Source organism: Amblyomma mixtum, chromosome 10, assembly GCF_055824585.1.
Source record: "Amblyomma mixtum isolate Tamu chromosome 10, ASM5582458v1, whole genome shotgun sequence".
Taxonomy (NCBI): Eukaryota; Metazoa; Arthropoda; class Arachnida; order Ixodida; family Ixodidae; genus Amblyomma; species Amblyomma mixtum.
The window spans coordinates 10,815,839-10,841,860 of NC_143021.1; the positions used below are offsets into that span (position 1 = coordinate 10,815,839).

A 26,022-nucleotide genomic window follows, 5' to 3' on the forward strand; every position below is an offset into this window, starting at 1 on the left:
TGTCTCACTGAATCCATTGTACCGAATGGGCCTGACCTTGTATATTCAGTTGATCTGGCCCACTGCACCCATTGCACCCAATGGGTATGACCTGATGAAACCAATTGGTCTGTCCCATGGAACCCATTGTTCACAATGGGCCTGACCTTTGGATTCAACTGTTTGCTCCCTCTAAACCCATTGTATAGAATGGGAATTACCGGTTGTATCCAGCTGATGAGTTGCGCTGAATCTATTGTATCCAATAGGCATGACCTGTTGGATCCATTTGGTTTCTCCCTCTGAAACCTTTTCAATCAATGGGTCTGTCCTGTTGGATCCAACAGGTTCGTCCTTTTGAACCCTTTGTAATCAATGGGTTTGTCTGTTGGATCCAGTTGGTTTGTCCCTCTGAATCCTTTGCAATCCTAGTAAAACACGTTGTTGGGCTAGTTGGTGCATAACGTTGACGGAAACAACACCAGCCAAAAAAAATATACAGACGAACACAGGAAAACGAGAAGTTAGGAAAGAGACTGGACTACGAACTGTTTATTCGACGGAAAGGGGCTCAAATATATACAGGGCACTCGTTCACATGATCATCACTCAATCGCCATCTTATCAATCAAACATCAAGGCAAAGAAAAAACCTGAGATTACAAAGCCCTTATGCACCTGCTATCATCAAAGATTGTCACAACGCACCGTGCCTAATCCCAGCGACAAAATCTTAGCAAAAGCAGTATCACAAACATCATAGCAAAACCAGAGTCAAGATTTTATAGCGAAAGCAGAGTCGAAAAACAATAAAAAGTAATATGTGGGTTTCTACGTGGACACAGGCCACAACCTACCGCGGGTTCGAGCTTCGCGCGAGCCAAGGGCCCCGATCAGCCGTCACCACACACACACTGGGACACCGATGCGGTGCACTCAACCTCCGCTGGGAGGAGGGCGATTCGCCGCAAAGAAATAGGCCTCCAAGTTCACAAAGGAGACGTTTATTCACGTCGTCCTTCAGCAGTACACACACACTCAATAGTCACCCCGTCCCGGGGGCGCGCGAGGAGCAAGGCTCCGCTGCGCGCACGAAGCGACTCGAGCAATGCGCGCCGCTAGCACGCCGCTGCAGGAAAATGTCCCCGCGGCAGTGCTGTGATCTCCCTCTCGTGTCGACCGTTGGGCCGGTTGCGAGAGAGAGTGGGCACTCAACGCAAGGTACGCCAGTCGGAGGTCGCTGGACCCCGGTGGACAGGCTCGAGCCGCTGCAGGTCAGAGGACACGTGCGGGCGAGCTCGAGTATATGCACTGGTCCGAGCGGCAAAGGCCGGCAGGAACAAACAGTAACGTACGCACCTTACGCTGTCTCGGAGGGATCTCTCATTCTGGGCCCCGCTCGGACGGTCGCGCGGTGCGCGGCCGCCCCAAAGCGGGTCCCGTATTCCCGCCAAAAGGCGCCAATGGCAAAGGCCCTTGGGGAGCCGGGGCGGAGCTGTGGCTAAATGACAGTGATTAGTCACCCAGCCGCCTCTCCACCGCCTGAGGCGGGAGCAAGGGAAAGAGGAGAAACAACGCGGGAGGCCGGCACAGCCGCGCAAAGGCGACGGCGGAAAGCCAGGATTCCCACAAATAAAACTATAAAAAACAACAACATAAAACAATAAACAACAAAGAACCCTGCAGCCCCTAAACAACAACAAACAGAAAAGAACAGGCGGCACAAAACTTCACTCCGACCGTAGCTGCTACTTATCGAGTGCTGATTAAAGAAACGATTCCTTCGTAGTGCAACAGAAGAGTCACTGCAGCAAGCATCCCCTTTATTTGCAATATTGCACGTTGTAGTGACGGCAGTCCAGCGGTCAGGAAGACACCAGAAATACTTGCAAACGAAGCTCTTTATTAGGGCTGACTTGCGCCCGCAAAAGAACTGAATCACTCGGCGGCGGCGTAAGCAACAAGCGTGCTCGTCGGTCGTCGAACTACGAATGTCCGTCGCTCGCGGCATCGCTCAATTTAAAGGCGGCAAGGAAACTTCCAGATAACAGGACAAGATCATCTACAGTAATCTAGAAAAACCTAGATGCAGCCTTTCATGGCTGCGATCAATCGAGATTAGTCGCGTCACGAACAAAAGTGATAACAACCCTTTCCTGCAGCCTTGAGCGTGAACGAACAAACACTACAATGATACGTGGCAATACCCCCCTTCCAAAGAAGCATCGTCTCGATGCTTTGAAATGAAAATAAACACGGAGAATGAAAATTTCGAGTCCTTTAGCGTTCATAATGTGGCTTCAGGCGTACGACATGTACGACTTCCGGGCGTGTGCGGCGTCGCTGAGATGCTGTCGTGCCGTCGGGGATGACTTCATAGTCGAGGTCACCGATGCGACGTACAACCCTGTACGGGCCAAAGTAGCGTCGCAGCAACTTTTCACTCAATCCACGGCGGCGAACTGGCGTCGGTATCCAAACACGATCACCTGGCTTGTAATGCGTGTCTCGTCGGCGCAGATTGTAGCGTCGGGCGTCGGTGTGCTGCTAGTCTTGAATGCGAAGCCGCGCAAGTCTTCGGGCTTCCTCGGCGCGATGAAGGTAGGCGGCGACGTCGAGGTTGTCTTCGTCGGAAACGTGCGGGAGCATTGCGTCGAGTGTTGTCGTGGGCTTCCTGCCGTATACCAGCTGGAATGGGGTAAACCTGGTTGTCTCCTGGACGGCAGTATTATAGGCGAAGATCACGTAGGGCAGAATGGAGTCCCACGTCTTGTGTTCGGCGTCGATGTACATGGAGAGCATGTCTGCGATGTTCTTGTTCAGACGCTCTGTGAGTCCGTTGGTTTGTGGATGATAGGCAGTTGTCCTTCGATGGCTTGTCTGGCTGTAGTTTAAAATGGCTTGCGTCAGCTCCGCTGTAAATGCCGTTCCTCTGTCTGTAATGAGCACTTCGGGGGCGCCGTGTCGCAGGAGAATTTGTTCGACAAAAAATTTTGCGACTTCTGTTGCGGTACCACTAGGCAACGCTTTCGCTTCGGCTTAGCGGGTCATGTAGTCGGTGGCCACAATGATCCACTTGTTACCTGATGACGAAGTCGGAAAGGGGCCGAGGAGGTCCATCCCCATTTGCTGAAAGGGCTTAGTTGGCGGTGGTATGGGGTTCAGGAGTCCGGCTGGTCTAGTCGGAGGCGTTTTGCGTCGCTGACACTCACGGCACGTTTTCACGTAATGGGAAACGTCGGTAGCTAGCCGCGGCCAATAGTGCTTCTCCTGGATGCGGTGCAACGTGCGAGCAATCCCGAGATGCCCCGCAGTCGGTTCATCATGACATGCCTGCATAATTTCTTGCCTGAGATTTTTGGGCACGGCAAGAAGATGCACTGTCCTGTTGGTCGCGAAGTTCTTCTTCAGGAGGACATTACTGTGAAAGACGAAGGACGACAGTTGGCGCTTGAACCCTCGGGGAGGCGATGCTGTCTTGACTTGCAGGTAATCAACTAGGCTTTGCAACTCAGGATCCGAGCGCTGCTGCTGCGCGAAACTGCTGGCGCTTACCGGTCCTAAGAAAGCGTCGCCGTCTTCCTCTTCCGGTGCTGCGTCGACGGGGGCTCGCGACAAGCAGTCTGCGTCGGAATGCTTGCGGCCAGATTTGTAGACTACAGTTATGTCGAATTCTTGAAGGCGCAGGCTCCAACGAGCAAGGCAGCCGGAGGGATCTTTCAAATTGGCTAGCCAGCACAGAGCACGGTGATCGCTCACAACCTTGAATAGTCGTCCGTACAGGTAGGGGCGAAATTTCGACGTGGCCCAAATAATGGCGAGACATTCTTTCTCGGTGGTCGAATAGTTGGCCTCGGCTTTCGACAGTGAACGGCTAGCGTACGCGATAACTTTCTCCTGTCTTCCATTTTTCTGAACGAGGACCGCTCCTAAGCCCACACTGCTTGCATCGGTATGGATTTCAGTTTCGGCGTTTTCATCAAAGTGCCCGAGCACAGGAGGGGACTGTAAGCGGCGCTTCAGCTCTTTGAAAGCTTCCTCTTGCGACCTTTCCCATTTAAAAGGCACGTCAGCCTTGGTAAGTTGGGTCAAAGGTTCAGCGATGCGCGAAAAGTCCTTGACGAATCGCCGGTAATAGGCGCACAATCCAAGGAATCTGCGTATAGCTTTCTTGTCGTAAGGCTGTGGAAACTCTGCGATCGCAGCCGTCTTCTGAGGGTCTGGGCGAACTCCATCCTTGCTTACGACGTGACCAAGGAACAGCAGCTCCTCGTAGGCAAAGTGACACTTCTCTGGTTTCAGTGCTAGTCCTGACGACTTGATTGTTTCCAGCACTATCTGAAGCCTTCTGAGATGGTCTTCAAAGCCTGAGGAGAAGACAACAACGTCATCTGAGTAGACTAGACAAATTTGCCACTTCAAGCCTGCGAGCACCGTATCCATTACTCGCTGGAACGTCGCTGGGGCAGAGCAGAGGCCGAATGGCATCACCTTGAACTCGAAGAGTCCGTCTGGTGTGATGAACGCAGTCTTCTCGCGATCTCTTTCGTCGACTTCAATTTGCCAGTAGCCGCTCTTCAGGTCCATCGATGAGAAGTATTTAGCGTTGCATAGCCGATCCAATGTGTCGTCGATGCGGGGGAGGGGGTAGACATCCTTCTTCGTAATGCTGTTCAGGCGGCGGTAATCGACGCAGAAGCGAAGGGTGCCGTCTTTCTTTTTCACTAGGATAACTGGTGCTGCCCAGGGGCTTCTTGATGGCTGGATGACGCCGTCACGTAGCATTTCCTCTATTTGCTTGCGGATAGCTTGGCGTTCTATCGGCGACACGCGGTAGGGGCTCTGCCGCAGTGGTCGGGCGTGTTCGTCTGTTACAATGCGGTGCTTGGCAAGCCGGGTTTGTCGCACATTCGATGCTGATGAAAAGCAATCGCTGTACCTTTGAAGGAGACTGCGTATTTGGTCTTGTCTGCTCCGGGGTAATGCCGGGTTGATGTTGAACGTGGGTTGATGGCCTTGGTCAGATGGTTCTGCGGGTTGGTCGGGGAGGGCAAATATGTCTCTGATGTCTGGCAGCTCGTCGAGAAAGGCAGTCGTCGTACCTTTGTTCAGATGCCAGTATTCTTCGGTGAAGTTGGTTAGCAGCACCTGGGCTTGGCCATTTCGGATTTCAGCGACTCCCCTTGCGACGCCCAATCCTCGATCCAGGAGTAACTGGGTGTTCCCCTCGATGACGCCTTCGGCATTTTCGATGTCTCCAGTACCTATGCAGACTAGGACACTTGATCGGGGCGGCACGCTCAATGCTTCGTCGAGGACGTTTAAGGCAACGTTATGAGTCGCGCTCGTCGCAACAGGTATGGCTTTGTTCGTGGAAAGCTTGATCGACTTAGATCGAAGGTCGATGATCGCTCGATGTTCATTCAGGAAGTCCATTCCCAAAATCACGTCTCGCGAGCATTGTTGTAGGATTAGGAAGGTTGTCGCATAGGTTCTCCCATTTACAGTAACTCTCGCGGTGCAGCGTCCTGACGGCGTGATCAGGTTACCACCGGCGGTGCGGATCAGCGGGCCATCCCAAGTTGTTGTTACCTTCCTGAGCCGGACAGCGAGTGGGCCACTCATGACAGAGTAGTCAGCTCCGGTGTCGACCAAGGCAGTAACCGCGTGACCGTCGACCGTAACTTCAAGGTCACTTGTTCGCGTTCTCGTATTGTACGTTGTCTTCGGTGTCCGATCTCGGCTTCGTCGAGTAGTGAGGCTGCGGTGGGCGTACTCCGACGTTACTTCACTGGGCAGCGGTAAAAGTTTCAAGTCTGGCCGCGTCGTCGTCGTCGTTGTCGGTGCTGTCGTCGGTGTTGTCGGTGGTGTTGTCATCGGTGTTGTCGTCGTAGTTGAGGCATGGACTTGGGTTTTCGTCGATGGAGGATCTTTGTACTTGCGCTCGGAAGCAACCTCACCTCCAGAGGCTGCTTTATTCAGTTTAACCTTCGGGGGCTGGGGGAGCGTCCACGCACTGCGTAGCCTCGGCTAGGAGATATAAAGCGCGGAGACGAAGGCGACGGGGAACGTGATAGGCGGCTGGGCGGTGAGAATTCTTCCCGACGCAAAAACTCCTCGATTTCGGCTGGTCGCTGGCCGGGTCGGGGTCGTGGAGCGTCGTAAGAGAACCCTCGGATGCCCAGTCTTCTGTATGGGCAGTGCCGGAGGACGTGACCGGCTTCGCCACAGTGGAAGCATAGTGGGCGGCGCTGGTCGGGAGTTCTCCACTCGTCGCATTTCCTTGGCTGTGTGCGAAGCTCGGAGTAAGGGCGGGTTGGGGCGAATGGGCGGCGGTCCAACGCAGCTGGCTGAGGGCGATAGGGGCTTGGGTCCCGTCGTCGAGGTGCAGGACGGCGCACAGCTGCGGCGTAAGTCATGGCTGGGGGCTGCAGAGGCTGCAGAGGCTGCATGGGTGTCGGCGTCACACCCAATGCCTGTTGAACCTCGTCCCGAATGACGTCAGTGAGCGATGAAGGTTGCGGCTGCGTTCCCGTTGGCAGCAATCGTCGGAGCTCCTCTCGCACAACTTGACGTATAACCTCCCGCAGGTCATTGCTGTTAGCGGTGTCCAGGCAGCTTGCTGAGAAAACGCGCTGCTGGCGGTCATACTGGCGGGCTCGGGCATCAAGAGTTTTTTCCATCGTGGATGCCTCTTCTACAAATTCCGCGACAGTTTTTGGCGGGTTGCGGACGAGGCCGGCAAAGAGCTGCTCTGTAACTCCTCGCATGAGCAGCTTTACTTTTTCTGCTTCCTTCATGTTTGCGTCGGTACGCCGGAAGAGACGCTTCATTTCCTCAGTGTACACAACAACGGTCTCGTTTGGGTGTTGTATGCGAGACTGTAGCAGCTGCTGGGCTCTCTTCTTTCGCACGACGTTCGTGAAGGTCTTTAGAAGCTGCTCCTTGAAGGTTTCCCAGTTTGTGAGGTTAGCTTCCTCATTCTCAAACCAGACTTTTGCTGGTCCCTCCAAGGCGAAGAACACGTACCTAAGTTTCGTGGCATCGTCCCAGTTGTTGAAGATAGCCACACGGTCGAACTGCTCAAGCCATTCTTCGGGGTCGGCGCCAGGCGAAGCGTCGAAGGTTGGTGGCACCCGGGGTTGGTGAAGAATGATTGGAGTCGTCGTCTGGGGCAAGCTCATGGTAATCGTTGCGGCTGGCTTCCGCTTCCGGGTAGGGTCCGGCAGATTCCCGAACTCTGGTGCGTCCCCTTGCAGGTGTCGGCTAGCGCGGTGGACTGGACTCAGGTCCTGCGGTTGAAGACTCAGAGGGCTGGCGTCGCGGCTTGTAGGGGGTGTCCGGTACATGGAAGGCTACCCAGCACCTCCACCAGATGTCACTTTTTAGTGACGGCAGTCCAGCGGTCAGGAAGACACCAGAAATACTTGCAAACGAAGCTCTTTATTAGGGCTGACTTGCGCCCGCAAAAAGAACTGAATCACTCGGTGGCGGCGTAAGCAACAAGCGTGCTCGTCAATCGTCGATCTACGAATGTCCGCCGCTCGCGGCATCGCTCAATTTAAAGGCGGCAAGGAAACTTCCAGATAACAGGACAAGATCATCTACAGTAATCTAGAAAAACCTAGATGCAGCCTTTCATGGCTGCGATCAATCGAGATTAGTCTGGTCGCTTCTCGCGTCACGAACAAAAGTGATAACAGCCCTTTCCTGCAGCCTTGAGCGAGAACGAACAAACACTACAATGATACCTGGCAATATGGAAGGCCTCGAGTACCTCACGTGCAACCTTATCGCCACTCCTGCTTAGAATACTGATACCACCAAGCCCTGGCTCACATTTGCACTTTTTGCTGTGCAGGGCCAAAGAGATGCACCGTCGGATGTCAAACTACAAGCGTATAAATCAATAGTAAGGCCAACTCTGGAATACGCAAGCATAATTCGGGATCCGAATCGGAAATATCTTGTAGAGAAAGCAGAACATGTTAAAGATTGGCGGTAAGGTTTATAATTTCGCTTTACCGAAGAACGCAGTCCTTATCGAAACTACTTTTACAAGCCCAGTTACCAAAATTAACTATTCGCAGAAAAGTGCTAGGCTTAAGTTTTTGTTGCGGAAGCAACACTACGCTAGGTGTGAGCGATTTCGTGGAGCCGCAGAGAGCCCCAAGTGCGCATGCGCGAGGAGCGAGTGACGTCACATGGCGGACATCTGGAGAGCAGCGCGCAGCCTACATCTCTCATCACCCCACGTACCTATAAACACGATTCAGACGTCCACTTACCCAGGGAGCCATTATGCGCACTTCCTTTCCTTAGAATGATCGGAATGTACAACGTGGTCAACGCCAACGCCAATGAAAGCAATGAACGCCGACGGCCTATGGCTTCAGCGCTGCGTTTCTGGCACAACGTTATCAATGGCAACGCATGCAGAGCACATCTGTCACTACCGCCACTTAGCATAAAGCATGGTTCAGGTGTCCACTGTTCCAAGAGGGCAGTTATGCGCCTTTCCTTTGCTTTGGGTCAGTGGACGCCTGAATCGCTTTTATATGTTCGTGCGGCAATGAGGGAGAGAAATAAATAAATTAATTAAAAAAATATCAGAGAACTGCACTGAAAACATGACTGGCGATTGTCCTTGGAGAATGTTTATGAATCCAGTATAGGAAACGGAAGTTTTGTCGTTTATTATTAAATTAAGAAATATTAGCTCTAGTATATCTTTGCTACTCAAATCCGACCGATAAATTTAATTGCTGACATTATTGCTGTCCCCCGTGCCCATGATTTTATTCTTTGCCTGACAGTGGAATATATCCAGCAAAGGTTCACTGGGGAAAATTTGCGTTCCCCTGAGAAAATCTGACAAAAACATTTCCGCATATTGCCGACCAGTTTCTATATTACCGATTTTCTCTAAAATTCTTCAAAACTCCATTTATCCATGTCTAGTTTTATGCACAGAAAAAAGCAACATCTCAACAAAATCTCAGCATGGTTTCAGAAAAATCTGTTCCACCGAGTTTGCTCTGCTTTGTCAAAAAGAATTAATTCCACAAAAAGTTGAATACAAACGATGCGCAATCTACACGCTGACTCCCTTTTTACCCTCATAGAGGTGTATGCGTGTTTAGAGTGTGCACTGTTTTTTTTTTCTATGGGATTTAGAAAGGCATTTGATTCCTTTAACTGAATTATTTTACTAAAACATTAAAGTTTTATGGGCCGCCGTGGTGGCTCAGTGGCTATGGCGCTCGGCTGCTGGCCCGAGAGACGCGGGTTCGATCCCGGCCGCGGCGGTTGAATTTCTTTGGAGGAGAAATTCTAGAGGCCCGTGTACTGTGCGATGTCAGTGCACGTTAAAGAACCCCAGGTGGTAGAAATCTCCGGAGCCCTCCACTACGGCGTCTCTCATAGCCTTAGCCGCTTTGGGACGTTAAACCCCATAAACCATAAAGTTTTATGGTGTCATGTGTGTTTCCTTGACATTACTTGAATTTTACCTTACCAGTCGCATACAGTATGCATCAGTAAATAATAACCCCACCTTACTAAAACCTCCTTTGTTTGGTGTTCCAATGGGCAGTATTTCGGGACTATATCTATTTAATACTTTGAAGCACGGCATTGCTAACATTGGTGATAGTACGAAGCTCATAATTTAGGAAGATTCCACTAGCCTACTTACTGAGGGCAATGATTTTGAAAGGCTTATTATTCACGCTAAAGTATTTAAAGTAAACGACGATTGGTGATGTGCAGTGACTTGGTTAATAATGCATAGAAAATCGAAGCGACTGCTGGCCTCTTGAAATTCTTATAGCATTTTAAATTCTAGGCGCTATTTTTTGTAGAGCGTATCCTACGGGACTCTCACAAAATCATGCTGAAACAGCCTTAGCTGCCATTGTAGGATTAATATACAGGAATCGAGACTTATTTCCTGCTAGTACAGTACCGCTAATTTATCAGTAACTGTTCTTATTGCATATAAAATAGTTTCCTAGTAACAAGCGATACAACAACAATAATACCCTTATGTAATACCCCGAAAGGGGCCTTTAAGGTAAATAAATGAAATGAAAAAAAAAATAAACCTTAAAAGCTTAGTGATAAAAAATGTAATTATGATTATTACAAATGCGCAACCAGACTGCTCAGCAGATATCCTGCTGAGGAGATTGATAGTAATTAGCATGAAAAAATGGGAGAGACACTTTAGCTCTGCCTTAAAAGGTATGCCGCAATAGCCTAGCTGGCTAACTCTCATAAATGCAGGAGTACACCCTCTACTTCACATTCATAGATCCCGGCAAGTCCTCCTACCCGTCCTGCCGCCGTGGTGCAGCGGTTAAGCGATGCGTCACTGCCCTGCGATGGCAGGTGCTCCAAGTGGTGGGCCTTGTGGGGCCCAGGTTGCTTCTCCCGAGCGACGAATCAATATTTACCTGCCACCTGCCACGGCGGGCAGGCTGTGAAGACTCGGCAAGGTCACGTGGCCTAAGTGGTCCACCTGCCTTCCTAGGTTGCGGTCTGGGGACCGCCTGCCAGTGTCATGTTCGTGATTTTCCGCTCACTACGTCGACGCAGGATTTTTTGGACAGCGGGGCCTTTCACGCTCTCGCGCTAAAACTTGTGCCCAGGTATTCCGAAACCTGGATTTAGAACAGTTGGGGATAAAAGTTAGTGAAGAATGCCTTAGTAATCTGCGATTCGTTGATGACATTGCCTAAGTCACTTAGGTTATGAACTGAAAATCATGATCAGTGACACAGGCAAAGAAGAACGGTGGGTTTAGGAATTAATGCAATCTTCAACAGTCTCTGAAGGGAGCAACAGTTTAATATTGGTAGCGAGGCGCTGGAAGAAGTAAGGGATTACGTGTACGTAGGGCAGGTAGTTACCGTAGATTCGGATCACAAGAATACGTAAAATAACTAGAAGAATGAGAATGGGGTGGAGTGCTTTTGGCAGAGTCTTTAAGATCATTAATGGCAATTTACCAATATCTCACAAGAGAAAGGTATAAAAGAGCTGTAACTTACCGTTACTCTCATGTTGGGCAAAAAGGATGAGGCAAATGCTGAATTGCGCACAACGCAGGAGCTATGAAAAGTAAGGTGAAAGGCGCAGCGGTGAGGGACAGGAAGAGATATCGGCAGAGTGCGTCAGGGAACAGGCGCAGGCTAATAAAATTCTGGCCGAAATGAAAAAGAAGAAGCGGGCTTGGGCAGGGTATGTAATGCAAAGTCACAATTACCGCTGGTCCTTAAGGGTAACGGAGTGGATTTCAAGAGAAGGCAAGCGTAGTATGGTGCGTCAAAGTTAGGTGGGCGTACGAAATTGATGTCTGCGGTGGAAAGGTGGCCACAGCTGGCACAGGACATGGTTAATTGCAGGGATTTGGGAGAGTTCTTTGAACTGAAGTAGGGGTAGTCATGAGAAGAAACAAAACATTAAACTCCCAATTAATCTGGAGAACTGGCAAAGAAATACATTTTAGAAGAAAACATATGACTAGGCGAGCACTGGGTAGTGCACCGCATCCGAATAATGCTTTCTGGATGTATCGATCTATGCACATATACATTACGCAACGTTTTGCTGATGCCGACGTAAACACAGTGAGTGGAACCTTGAGCGGAACCTTGAGCGCCCGTCCTATCATGTCTATCTGTGTATTCGTCTGAAAAGTTAGCGCTGTTTGATTTTGAAGAAAAGAAAATGCATCCCCAGCTAGCCCCGCAACGTGTTTTACTAAGCGAACCTTGTCAATGCGTTCTTCAGTAGCTTTTTCCCAACGTTTTGCAACAACAATGAAGCTATCTGTATCAATCACCATCATGGTGTTGGCCCTCTTTGATGAACTGAAAAAAGCGACTCCATAGGCCGGGGACTGCACGCGCGCGCAATAGCCGGGCGTCTTGCTTCCAGTGCACGCTAGCCGACGGGCAAAAGCGCGCGAACAGCTCGGCCCATGGCCTCCGGCCGGGCGAGTGGTGCCCCTCCACACGCGCGTGGCGCCGGGGACATCCGCGTGGCGGCGCCGCGACTGGGCGGCGTGGGCCCCCTAGCGGCGGAGTGGGGAGGCGTCGCGCCGCGGGCGGCCGCTTCGAAGACGTCGCGTCGGCCCGCGGTCGGCCTGGTCGGTCGTCCTCCACCTCTGGGCGCCGGCGGAGCGGGGGGCGGAATGCCGGCCGCGCCATGCAGGCGCTCACGGACATGGAGCTCGCCCGGCTCGAGCAAGGCGGGCCCCGGCACGGCGGCAGCCTGCTGTCGCTGCACACCAGCCTGCCATCGAGGACGTCGCTGCTGGGCAAGCCCCTGAAGGTGGGCACCCACCCCAGGGACGCGAAGTACCGCAAGAAGCAGACCTTCATGTACAATTTCCTCGAGCGGCCACGTGGATACAGGGCAGCTGCGTACCACATCTTCCTGTGAGTAGCAGCACGCTTCCCTCACTGGCCCGCTCTGTGGCCGAGCTACGCTGCGGTCTAGCGCACAACACCGATCGACACATGGTTGCTACGCGTACGGTGCCGCGTATGAATGACACAAAGTTGCAGAATGGGCCTAGAGGCACGCACGTACGCCATCAGCAAACGGACTTCAAATGTTGTCCTCGCAAGCGGCTGGTTATGAATAGCCGCGTCAAGACCGCAAGGTATCGAATGGTTTTGCCTTAGCCCATGGCGCAGGGCTACCGCGTTCACTGCTGCCGGGAACGCGAGTGCGTCGCTTTTGACGTATGCTCGGAATCGAACGCGGCTCGTCATTGGGCGCGAAGTGAAATGCGCTGCCCTTTGCACGAAAGCCCAACTTTCGATGTGCTGTGCTGTCACGAGAATATGCAGTCCGTGTAGTCGGGTTAGGCTTCCCGAAGGTCGTCGGCACTCTGACCGCGAGGACGGTGAGAGATCGGTCATTTCTGCACTTCGCGTACATCGAGGAAGGTCCGAATCAGGAATGCCCGACAGTAATCCCGTGATTGAATAGTGCCATACACTGAGACCTTTCATTCATGGTGCAGAGAAGGAAGGTGGACGAGCTGAAGTTAGGCCTGCAAATTTTCGTTGTAATATTTTTTCTTGTATTATGGATAGTGGTTAAAAAGAAACTAGATTAAGTGCGATCTCTTAAAGCGTACGATTGTAACATATGTTAGAACTCGTATACTCCCGCATATATCCTTTTCTTGGGCACTAAGCCGGCGAGCGCCAACCACCATGTTGTCATGCGCTTCGTGGTCCTTCTTCATTTCTGCTTTTGCAACTATATCGAGGGCGACAAACTTGAACGCGAAGGGTCAATGACATAAAATGTTAGCAGCACAGTGGCAACCTACCTTCAGTTATTCCTGGAGGCCTAGTTCTCAGTTCTGTGAGATTCGCGTCTGGTCAGATATGCAAGCTAGGAGAGTGCGTTGTTGGGCGATTCGGTCAGTCACTATCAACAAATACTGGGCGTGCAAACAAGCACGACAAGGGTACACAACAAGCGCAGACTCGCGACTGAGTTTTATTCAAAAGAAGACCCATCTTTCATAACTTCAGACCTTGCTATCAAGGACTATGCGCAGTCCAATAACCTGCATTCTTCTTGATACAAGTTGACCGATGGGTCGCTTATGTAATCATCCCCTTTCTTATGAAAAACGTCCCGGCAAGCTCACGTGCCACCTGGTCTCGTCTTCTCAAAACTTTTCATTTTGCCAGCAAAGGCAGGCACAGCATATTGCGTGTAGCACCCGGGCATGTTCCGCAGTGCAGGGTCAAAATTTTTTCGTAAGAATGAAAGGGGATGATTGTGTAAGTGGCCCATCGATCATTGCATGAAAAAGAAGCCAGGTTATTGTACTGCGCATAGGCCATGATATGACGGTTCGAAGTTATAAAAGATGCGTCTTCTTTGGAATAAAAATAAGTCGCGAGTCTGCGCTTGCTGTGTACGCTTCTTGTCCTTGTTTGTGTGTGCGCTACTATCATCTGCTGCTAACACCAAGCTAACGTGACCCGCTGCAATAATCGACGATTCCGGACCTCGTGCCACAGAATTTAGGCACATATAATGCGCTTATTTTACACGAGAACGGTTTCTGGCGTTCGCAGTCACCCTTATCATCTTTTTATATTGACAAGCACATTCCACTTGGTGTCGAGAGCGCTCACTCTGCATGGCGGGAAAGTAAATATGTTCTCTTTGTGCAGCGCGACTTCAGAAACTTGCACGCAAGCAAGTCTACTTTTTATCGCCAACTCGCGGCGCGCATAATTCAGCCGGATGTAGTAAAATTCGTCACAGTACGCAAAGGTGTCTTTATTGTGCGCTTCGGGGTGTACTTTCAGAGCAGCCGAGAAGCTACCAGTACCAATATTTATACTCACTGCAACAGATACATTAAGAATAATGGCAGTGGAGATTAATATGGTAAGAAGTTCCACCACTTATTTCTTCAGGTGTGCTGACGCGCTCAACCGGTTAACTTATATACTCTATCTTTACATCTCTTCGTGCGAATAACAGTTAGAGAATAAAGCTCGTGCAATAATAGAATGATAACCAGTACTCTATGGTAATCACTTCTTGAGTGCTCAGTAGTGCAGTGTACACCAACACCAACGACGTCGCAAAGGAGTACAGTACTACTGTTGAGAGTTTCCTGTCCTACAGTGCAGGAAAAGACGCCGGTATTTCGGTCGCGCATCCCAACAGGTACCGACGTGTTCGTTGTCAAGCACTACAAGGAAAGCCTCCTATCGCCACACGAAAATGCACGTATCTTCCTACCCACGCTTCTTCACAAAAAGCCCTGTAGTATGTTCTTAAGTAGTTACATTGCTACCAGTCGCTAACTTTATCACAAATTTTATCATGGGCAGCTGTTCTTTGGAATAAATTTTTATTCATTACATTTATTTAGACGTAGCATTGACAGCTATATAATAAGCGACCGCCATGGGCAGTCGGAACAGTTGCTACTATAATGAATAGAGAATTTCTTAACTACTCAAGGAAAATGCACAGTATCGCGAAGTGTCCTTCTGAGCGTCACTACTGACGTGAAATTACGATTAGAGGGGTTCTGTGATAGTAAGTCGCGTCATAAACGGAAATAATTGACCCAGTGAGCTGCCCAGGCAGCTTCTCGCTCATTACACCTAAAAAGGACGAGCGATTTAAAGTAAGCGTTATTCTACCGCCGCTTGAATTCGTCGCATGGTGTACCGCGGCTTCAGTCTCTGTCCATTACTTCTTCGAAGCAATTCTCGCCGTATTCCCTCAGCTTCACAGCGACGCCGCCAAGCGCCGACTTAGAGGGACGGTTCGGGGATCACCCTGTAGGCGGCGGCAGACAGAGAAGCATAAAATAAAGCCGAACAGATGGATTTTACATCCTGCCGTCCGCTGCGTGTGTGGCCCGTGATGTGCGCACCTGGACGCGTCATGAATAAGTGAGATAAACGGGCAGGTACATTTTTCAGGTTTTTTTTCTTCTCTTGAGCCCGAAGAGCCGGTCTATGCAATATGGTGCTAGTATTCGTCCAGTACAACTACACTTTCGGCCAGTGGCACGAAAGTTGGGAGCGTTTTTAATTCATACACCTTGAGTTCCCGAAGTCTGGGTGGCTTCATCGACCCGGAAATTTACGCTGTAGCTAAGGCATCGTGCTGGCACCGACGACGCAGGCCACGCGGGCAGATGTGGCAACGACGGCTTCGCGCGGACCACACCAATGTAGTACCGGCCGTGAACAGTGGTACTGGGGTTTTTGAAAATGGCGTGGAGGCCACTCGGAACTCAGTACACATAGTTGCGTTTAAAAATAAGCGTCACCTACGGGGTTGTTATGGAGGCTAATGAAATGGCTTAGCTCGTATGCCGCCGGATGAGTTCGCTGTCGCTACTTATAAACTAGCTTACTGAATTCACTGGTCAACTGCCAACGGGCGCGGGTAGTATCCTCACCGTTCGTATCGCATCTACCGTACTGACATGTCTTGTCTGCTGTTTCTTTTGACTCGCTGCGCTTTGTAGCTGGTGCATCTCTTTTTAACCTGTTCGCCTGTTCTCGCGCAACAAGATTATTTTCTTGTGCTTCCCCGTGGACAGCTTCAAGAGATTGATTATGGGCCGGAAGATTAATATCTAGCTAACAACCGGAGTCCAGGGCAGAACTTCGCCACCTCCCAATCGTCTCGTGTTTTTCTTGCATCTCGCCAGGGACAATTACGTTGCTCTACCGAATTTATTAATTTCACTATTCCATCTGTTTCTCGACAACCCCTTCACCACCTTCACACATCTAATCCAACTGTGTCTCATTTGTATTGCTAATGCCTCTTACTGTCTAGTAAAACACAGATCGTCAGCTATGCACATTAGATCCCTTGTCCACGTCCGCTTCAAATGCGTCTCGCAAGAAACAACGCTACACGCTTTGATCTGTGGATTCTGTCACTTTTATCTTTCGTCCACGTCCACTTGGAAATCATCAGCATGTAGGCTGCTTTTATGGGGAGTTGTTTATTGATAAAAACGCGTACATGAGTTATTAACTTACGTATTACTTCTTTTCTTGTTTTTTCATGTTGTTATAATCAGTAAAAGGGTCATTCTGATGAAAGTCAAGATGAGTTTTTAGCAGCAATGCTGTCTTCACAAGTGCAATACTTCTTTTGCATTATTTCTCGACGAAGATTCTCTGACGTGCGATGAAAAGATTCCAGCGACCCTGAAGTGCTCCGCCTGTTGTCACCCATGCGCCGCTTCTTCCTCCTCTTCGTCAGTCTGGAGTGACGGTTGCTTGGGCCACTTGTTGAGGACTCTTGAAATCAAGTGATCGCGTCACGACAAGTCGAACATGAAAATAATACAGACGACGAAGACGGGCACTTTGCCTCTAAGTTCATTATATGACTCAATCTTCATACACATCAAATATGTTGCGTAGCAGTTAATTACTGTCACTCAAAAACGCCATCTCATTATCTGCAAGAAGAGGTACAGCATGCTGAAACCTTTCGGGTAAATATGTATCGTCGCTAATTTTGAACTTCCCCTGCAAAATTTGAAAACGCAATTTGTTCGTGCGCATTTGCTTTTGTCTTTGTATTTCTAGTAATTTTAATTCACATTGTTGTGGCATTATTGTGATTGAGTCGGTAAGGCAATTTTTAGAGGATATGCTGTGGGCTGAAATCCTGTGTGCTAATTTTCTCTTATGTTTTCAATATTTTTTTTTATCTGGGTATAATACATAACGTGTCCTCAATTTCGCCGTATATATGTCTGGTAAATAATAAATACAACATTTTACCTCTCGTGAGGCAGGTGTCTGTCTCAGAAAGTGGAGTTTCTGGTGAGGTTTTCAGCAGATAATTTCAGTAAGGGTGCACCAAATGAGGTTATGCGTCGTCACACCCACATACCTGAAACTCGGCGCATTTACGAAGGCGCCGTTACCAACGTTATATTGATCCTCAATAGCACTGATTTTCTATTATAAGCATGAACAGAGATTTCTTTTCGTTCATGTCCACAGCCAACTTCAGACATTAATAGTTAGTGACTGAAGACAGCTGTTCAGCTTAATCAGGCCTCCCGGGTCAGCTACAAGACAACAAATTAAACGATCAGCAAAATGTTCCTCTTCACAGGGTGTTTAACAATGTCATGAATGTCATTCATTTGCAGTAAAAACAAAACGGGATCTGAAATGGAGCCCAGTTGTCCCCCACACAAAACATCACGCGTCTCGAACGCACTGTCATCTAGCGACAATTTGACAGCGATTTTACTGATAGGCCTCGGTCCATATATACACTACCTACTATATACAGTTCTGAAAGCAATTCACGATGAGAGACCTTTTCAAAAGCATTCGCAAAGTCAACTCAGACATCAGACTAGCGAGTAATCGGCAATTTGAACTAACTGTGTAATTGAACTAACAATTTGAACGGCGCAACATGTGAATGGTTTTATTTAAGGAAAGATAATTCATTTATTTTCGAAAAAAAGGATATTGTGCTGTGATGCTTTATATTTCGAGGCCTTACAGCGTATAGTAGTGAGGGACACAGGCTTATAACAACTTGCGAGCAAGAGTTGGGCCAGTTGGTTATGACCTATTAGGAGAAAACATCACTAGAAACATCACGAGCACAGCTATTTTGCGTGTTTATTTCTTGATATTTAGTAATATCTGACTACCGTCTTTAATAACTGGAATAACAACCTCACTGCGACATCCTTGAGCTAATGAATGCTTCCGCAGAAGTTTTTAAGGTGAAATTTGAAAATGACATTCATTCAGCATGGCGTTGAAGGAATTCTGTCGGCATTTGATTGGGGCCGCAAGATTTGTGTGGGTCCAACGTAATCTGCTAGTGAAATTTCGCCGATGACGCGGCGCTCTTCCATTCCACACGTCTAGGTATTTATACTGAGCAGACATTTTTGTTACCACACATATCCCTCTGGAAGACGAGAACAGAAAACTGGGCAAGTTGGAACGGATTCATCTTAAAGCAGCGCGATACACAGGACGAGAGAAAGAAACAAGAGATTGCGCTCGTGTTGTCTCTTGTTTCTTTCTCTCGTCCTGTGTATCGCGCTGCTTTACGATGAATCCCTCTGAAAGACTCACTAGAGAAATAAAACAGAGATAGGGAGTTTCTATCTTTTCTCTCATTACTTCATCTCCCCCGCATCCGTCCGTCTGCCTCTCATGTTTAGGATATTTCCTATATTTTTGGGGGGAACAGTTAGCAAATATTTTTGTTGAAGCGCGTTTTTTTTTTACATCCAGTAACGGATTTATAAGTTTCTATACGACAATCGAAACTTGTGCCAACATTTTTTCTTTTATTGTGTAACCTCTTTATGTGGCGCTTTATGTGAGTAATAGTTACGTTGCTTTGTTTTCTTTGAAAGATTTGGATTACAATATTCTATGCGATATCTCATCGTGCCTTAAAACTACTGCCACAATTCAAAAGTTTTACGGTCCTATGCTATCTGAAGATCATTAGACTTTGTTCCTTAAACCTCGAATACAGATGAGTCGTCTGCTTTACTGTGACCTTTAACGAGTACTAATCATGCGTTTCCTTTTGATTTGACATAAACGCAATGGTAAGATGCGCCATCTCCGACTGATGCAGGGTAGTCCGTCACTTAACCGGGTATCAAAACCCAAGTGCGGCAATGGCTGCGACTTAAGCGTGACCAACAACTATTTCTTTCCTTTACTATTTCCGCGTGGTTATGCGAAAGCTTTCAGCGAAAAACAGCGCTAACACGACACAGAGGAGAGAGGGTGTGGCGACACGACACCCGAGTCCCCATTGTCCTCTGTCTCGTGCAAGCGCTGTTTCTTGCCACAAGATAATGCACTAACCAGCACCACTTTTCACCTTGTAACTCGAAGTTCATTATCTTAAAAGCGCTGTTTATTTCCGCATTTCTGGTTTATACCTAAAGGTGCGCTGAAGAGGTATCTGAACTCGTATTTTTGTCGCCGGAACTCTATCTACACATTCTTAGAAACTCCGAATTATTGCCCTGTGAGGCCTATTTCCCTAATTTAAATCCAAACAAACGTGCCGGCTCCCGCCTTTTTTTGAACTCACTGCTGACAGTAGCAGGAGTCAACGAACCTATCAACCAGTCCTGGCGGCTTGCCGATCTGCCATCGGCGGAGTGATACGTAGTGATCGGCGAAAGCAAAAAGTCCACGCGTATTTTATTTCCGTGGGCCTAATTTGCAGCTATGTAGTCTCTGACTAGGTTATTTATTCACGGAAACCTAAAAAACAAAAAGCGAAATCAAAGCAGCCACGCGCCTGCCTGAAAGGCACTCGTAGTTTGGCTCCTTCCACCGTCTGCGGGGAATTCAAAACAAAAAGGCGGGAGCCGGACGTATAATCCGATTTAAATTAGGAAAATAGGCCGCCCGGGGCAATAAGTCGAAGTTTCTAAGAATGCTCGGAACGCGTAGATTGAGTTCCCGCGGCAAAAAGACGAGTTCGGATTCCTCTTCAGTGCACCTTTAATTTCGTGGTTGTTATGTATGTATGGTTTTCATTCACATGAGCATTCAGAAATACATTTAATTTATGCGAAAACTGCGGTGCAGTGGCAGGTGGTCTATAAACAGCGCCCATTAGGCGTACAATATTTGCACAGGCAATCCTTGATCACAACATTTCAGGAAGACTGCAGTCAGCAGAGACAGCTGAGAGATCGCTTTTCACAACTGTAGCGACGCCATCGCCTGTGGAATTTATTTCTCCTTCCTGCAACCTAAAAAGAAATCAGTGCTCTCAGTAATGGCGCCATGAAAATGAGCCTTCGTTGTGAGCAGTACACGAAGGCTTCAAGTTTGGTTTGTTATTTGTTTATTTATTTATTTCATGTTTCATTTGCATATCAAATATATTTTTTCTTATTTCGTACTTCTGAAAGTTATATGTGTTATATAAAACTAAATTAAATGGGCAGCGTTTTAGAAGCACGCACAAAGCGACCGATTGCTTTTTAAAATTTTTACGTATGGTCTGTTTCAATTCTGCTAATAACGCTCATGAACATGAGTGGGACAGTCAACGATTTCTGTTAGGACATTATTGGTTTAGGTTACTCAAACGAAATTCTTTCCCAAGGAAGAACGGGTAATCCGTCCATTATTGGAAACGTAATGGCAAAGGCCGGCGCTATAAAGGGCCGAAGGGAAACCATCCATTTGCAATATTGGGCCAATTATCCGTGCTGGTTGGGTTACAACTGGCTACGAAGCCAACTGTGTCAGCTCCCCTGTGCTGTAGGTTGAGTCCTAGAATTGAAGCTTTTGTCAGAAATATGATCTGAGTGCAAGAAGTTGGAGACCGGGGAGGCGGGAGATGTGCCCTCTGGAAAAATATTAAGGGGGCGACCGTCCCCTTTCTACCTCCTCCCCTCCCTCTTTCAGGGTACCTTGTAAACTTGTAAACAGCATTCGACAGGCGCTGGATGTGGTTTAGAAGACTGTCGCGCGCATTGTGCGAGCTAGACTTGTTGAGAGCAGTGGAGAAACATAATTGCACATTTCTCTTTTTACTGGCTGTGGAGCACTGGCTGGAGGGAGAATAACGGCTGACTGCTACGCAATTCGTTTGTCCAGCACAGATGTCCTGTGGGAGCCGGCAGCCTTCCGTCCAAAAATCTGATAAAATCATTTTTCCGCTACCCCGCGTGTCATTAACAAGGGTTCGAGCCCATTTGGAAAGACCGAATACATATCGATGATGATAATCGACAAGTCAGTGCCTGCCAGCTGCGGTGCAAGCACCCCCGAGCTTGCACCATGTAGCCTGCCAAAATGTTCAAGGATCTGGACCTCCGCCTGGGCGAAGTGGCAGCTCCGCCATGTATTCACGCGCTGCCCGTTAACCACGATAGCGCCTGTTTCAAGCGCCACCCGGACCTGCGTCCCGCATCGCCCATACGGGGTGGCCAGGCAGCTCAATGACGAAGTTCCGAGTTTGAACAGAGAACACTACATACTTCACCCGGAGAGAGCTCCTTCCATGTTTGTGCTGAGTTAAAATCGACGATACGGTTCTTCTGGCTATGTTATCTTAATGTAAGCGAAATACGCATATATTGCTGAGAAAATCAGGCTCAGAAAGGAATTTTTTTTCGCAACTCGGTTGAAACTCGTACCTTCAAGGCCGAGAGAACTGTGATAAACGACGGAAACTGATTGGCGGTCAACAACTGCCGAAAGTGTCCGTGAAAACGAAATGGTTTGACTTCCACGTAACGGGGTTGCGATAATGGCTGGTGTTGACGACACCGGTTTTTCATAATTTCACCTTTTCTTTCATATAGAATCTCCATTATGAGTGAAAAGGACATCATTTGTAATCAGAACACGTTTCGTTACCCTCCGTGCTTTTGCCCCACCAGTGCTCACCTATGGGGCACAAACTTGGAGTCTTACGAAGGGAATTACTCTTAAACTGAGGACAACGCAGCGATCTATAAAGAGGAAAATGATGGGTGGGATGGAAGAGACCGGAAGCGGGCGGAGTGGGTTAGAGAACAAACACAAGTTAACGACATCCTAGACGAAATCAAGACGTAGGCACGCGCAGCGCATGTATGGCGAAGGCAGGATAACCGCTGGTCCTCAAGGGTAACGGAGTGGATTCCAAGAGAAGGCAAGCGTAGCAGGGGGCGGCAGAAAGTTAGGTGGGCGGATGAGATCCGGAAGTTTGCGGGCGTAAAGTGGCCACAGCTGGCAAAGAACAGGGTCAATTGGAGAGACATGGGAGGGACCGTAGTCCTGCAGTGGATGGTAGTTAGGCTGATGATGAATCTATCGATACAAGCCGACTTGGTCGCTATTGTCCCTTTAATAGGTTGTGAAGGGCTGAATCCGTGCTGACTGGGATGGATACTTCGCTCTCGCATACTGTTGAGCGTGCGGGGGCTCCAGGGCCGCGTGCAAGGGATGAAACGAATTTGCCAGCTAGTATGCAGGGACATGCACTGTGGTGGAAATTTTTCAGAGGTTGCATTCTTGCTTAACAGGGTGGTCTTGGTGGGCTGTGCATGGCTGGGTCTAGCCACGGTTGAAAGAACTGCAGAAAGAGTAATGAGAAAATACAGGATTGGTTGGACCTTATCCGGTTGGTGCAGAACTTGTGTGGTGTAGACTCGGGAGTCGACGGAGAGACTTGTATTACGTCCCCTGTTATGTGCTTCCGTCTGTTCTCAAGCTGGCCCCACGCAGGCTAATGAGAAGGTGAAGCGACCTTGCTGTTTGCTATACATTCTTTTAGCTTCGCGGCGGCACTGTGGAGGCATACTTCCTTTCTGCACTTCTGAAACACGTTGACCGAAAACTTAAAATATCTCGGGGCGCGTTACATCTATGCACAATTTTGGACTGCTGCTGGATCGTTTACTTGACAGACGCAAGGCTCGCAGAGCGTCGCGCTCGCATCGCGGCATCTGTGAACTTTCTTTTCTGACATGGAACAGAGGGGCAAAGTGTACGGGCGAGGTGCGCGAAAAAGGAGGCTTTAAATGCCCACTTACTACTTGTAATGCCATGAAAGGTTATGCGCAAAAAAAGACGACACGAAGACAGAAAGCTCGTCCTGTCGTGTCTTCTGTCTTCGTGCCGTCTTTTTTTGCGCATAACCTTTCATGGCATTACAAGTGTCAAGCCAAGTAGACCGACAACATCTCTTATTGAAGTCCACTTACTACGCGTCCACCTCGTATCGTACTTGAGAACCGGCAGCCGCAATGCAGTCTGTGCTTTTCCTCCATAAGTAGCGCGTAACGTCTTTCGACGAATTCACGTTTCCTCGCCAGGGGACCCAACGGCGCTGCAAGTACGGAGGAAGGGCGAGAAAAAGAGCTGAACGGAAGATGGACTACGAAAACAAGGCGAAGGTTTTTTTCGTGCCATCGCAAACTCCGCGTACGTGGAAAAAAAAAATGCAAAGTCGCACTGAACTGTACGCAGAAAATACCCTCACTTTTCGCTCTTCTGACAACTTAGAAACGACGATATCTGCCGCGGAGAACCTGCAGCAGTGAAAAAAAAGCTTTTGGGTTTTCCGCACATCGGAACTGAAAGTCTCGAGCGATTTCGAGCTGCATAAAGTCGTAGCGTAAACAAGGCGGGCAGGCGTCGCCGAGGCATCACCAATTGCTTTGCGGATGCGGACAATGAACACTCGACGTCTGGTGGAGCATACGGGGGGGGGGGGGGGGGGGGGGGGGGGTTGCGCTGCGATGCGAACGTAGAAAGGGAATGCGGCGGCGTTAGCTAAACAGAGCTCGTCGGCAAACAGCCCCCGTCTACTCTGGCACACGCTAGCAATGTCGCTACTGGATGGCGTTATCCTTCGCAGCACCTCGCATTCCAGCCGCTGCGTCTCACAGGGCATGCGTTTCTCTCGGCGCGGCATAATTCTGGCAGCTGCTTCGGTGGCGATTCGCCTCAGCCGACTCATCGGGCATGATTTTCGACATACACTCCTCAGGTACGCACAATCCGCAGAGGCCAGGCGTTCAATCCACGGATAAAAATTTTTCGGATTGCGCTCATGTCCAACCGAAGCAATATGAAAAGGAGCGCCCTCTCCTGGAGTCTTAAATGTGAAGCTTATTTTTCTTCACTCTCCGGCATCCACCGTATCGCAGGCGCATGGCTACAATGGAAAGATACTCGCATATGCTGTTTCTCTCAGTCAGGTCCAGCTTTCTCGAGCAGAAGTGTTGAAAATTAGGAAATTGTGAGACACTGTTGTGAAAATATTGAAGGTAATGGTTCATTTTCTGATATGTAGCAAAGTATTTCTTGTAAAGAGTTTGCATCGATGGCATGGAACAGTTAAGACTCCGATAAAAAAGCAATGGAGAACGTATTTGACGTTAGCAGAACGTTAAGAGAAAAAAAAATACAAAAGTGCCTTCTGGTGATATGCGGATATATTGACTGATAACGTGAAGTCTTACATTATATGAAAAAAATTGTTTTCATTAATGGTTTTTCGTTTAAAATTGCTTTTGTCCAGAATTGTTGAGTATGTGGTTAGTATAATCTGGGCTGTCACAGCATAAACCGTGCGCCTTTTCTACGGCAAAACCAGACTCGCTCGCTGTTTCCGTCTTCATCGGGCGCAGACGTTCGCAAGCCGGCTTCAGTACACCGAGGATACCTCGACAAGGGATCGCTTTCGACGACTCGAACATCCACTTGCACGCTTCTGCGTAGGTTCAGGGTTTTTGAAATGGGCATAGCAGCTAGTGCCAGCAAGCACCCGTGCAGTCAGTCCGCCGTGTGTTGGCGGCTGTAGCACCGAGCAAGGATCACCAAACTTCGTGACAGATTTTTGTCCGGCATTTTGATGCTGCACTACGAGATATTGAAGAACTAAAATACTGCACAGACCGCACTCGTAGGTAGCCCGTAAAGCTCAAAATTTCAAAGCATAGCTTACGGGCTGTGCACCAAATATTACGGCAGTTGCGTTTACTGGCGGCTAAGGTTGTTTATTTATGACAAATAAGAGTGGAACGGCAAGTAGTAAACACAATGCATGAACTGGGAATGCAGCCACACGTATGTACAGGACATACGGCTCAGACTGCTCAGGAGAGGTCAGATGACAGCGCTTGCTCGTCTGCGCGGTAGCGCTGAATAAAAGGCGCGCAAACTAAAAAGAAAGACTCAAAGAAAGAATTCGTACGACACTGAAAAACCAGAAGGAGAGCTTCACGAGGAAGTAAAGTGCATGTTTAATCATAATGGTGGTTCAACAGCGCAAACACGCACAAACCAAGAAGGGGACGAGACACACACACCAGCGCTGGTGTGTGTGTCTTGTCTCCTTCTTGGTCTGTGTGTGTTTGCGCTGTTGAACCACCATTATGAATCTACACCAACTAGCGCGATCTGCAGTTCTTCTGCATGTTTAAGTTTTTGTTAAAAATGTTAGAAATCATCGCTGGTAAAATCATACATGTTAGGTTTGTGGAAAAAAAAATAGCTACTCATGGGGAATACTTTTTCCATGGCGGTACAGAAAAGTAAAATCGTATGTTTTTCCATCATAAATACTTCTAAAACATAGTTTTTAGATATTCGTGTTTGGTTTTGCGGCAAATTAGAATACAAATTTATGTGACCAAGTGTCCGAAACGATCACATGTGCGGTAAGCATAAAGTTGTGTGCGTGTATATTTGCGGTGCAATACTGTCGGTTCCTGCCTGCGTAATATTAGCTCGCGAGAGTATTTTTTCCTCGCCAGGATGCTGTTTCTGTCGCCTCCTTCAGAAGGAATTTCTTTGTTTTTCCGTGCGAGCAAGTGAACGCGCAAAAGCAAAAAAAAAAAAAAAGGCACGAACACGAACGAGGAGCCAGCGAGAACAGACCGGCTTCGCTTTGCACGCGGCGGTGTCGGCGAAGCCTGTTTGCAGGCAGGAAGTGCGGAGTCGCTTTCCCCGATGGCATCCGTCGTGGCTG

General features: G+C 48.7%; 1 protein-coding gene across 1 annotated transcript; it reads left to right on the plus strand.

Moving 5' to 3' along the window:
• The first annotated feature begins 12,134 nt into the window (after positions 1-12,134).
• On the plus strand, positions 12,135-12,429 carry LOC149325129 (potassium voltage-gated channel subfamily KQT member 2-like). The gene has a single exon (XM_089562767.1). The coding sequence runs from the start codon at positions 12,193-12,195 to the stop codon at positions 12,427-12,429; it is 237 nt and encodes a 78-aa protein (XP_089418893.1). The 5' UTR covers positions 12,135-12,192.
• Positions 12,430-26,022: the final 13,593 nt, after the last annotated feature.

What these genes read in the sequence shown, in the direction of transcription:
- LOC149325129 (XM_089562767.1), top strand. Translation starts at nt 12,193, where the DNA reads ATGCAGGCGCTCACGGACATGGAGCTCGCCCGGCTCGAGCAAGGCGGG.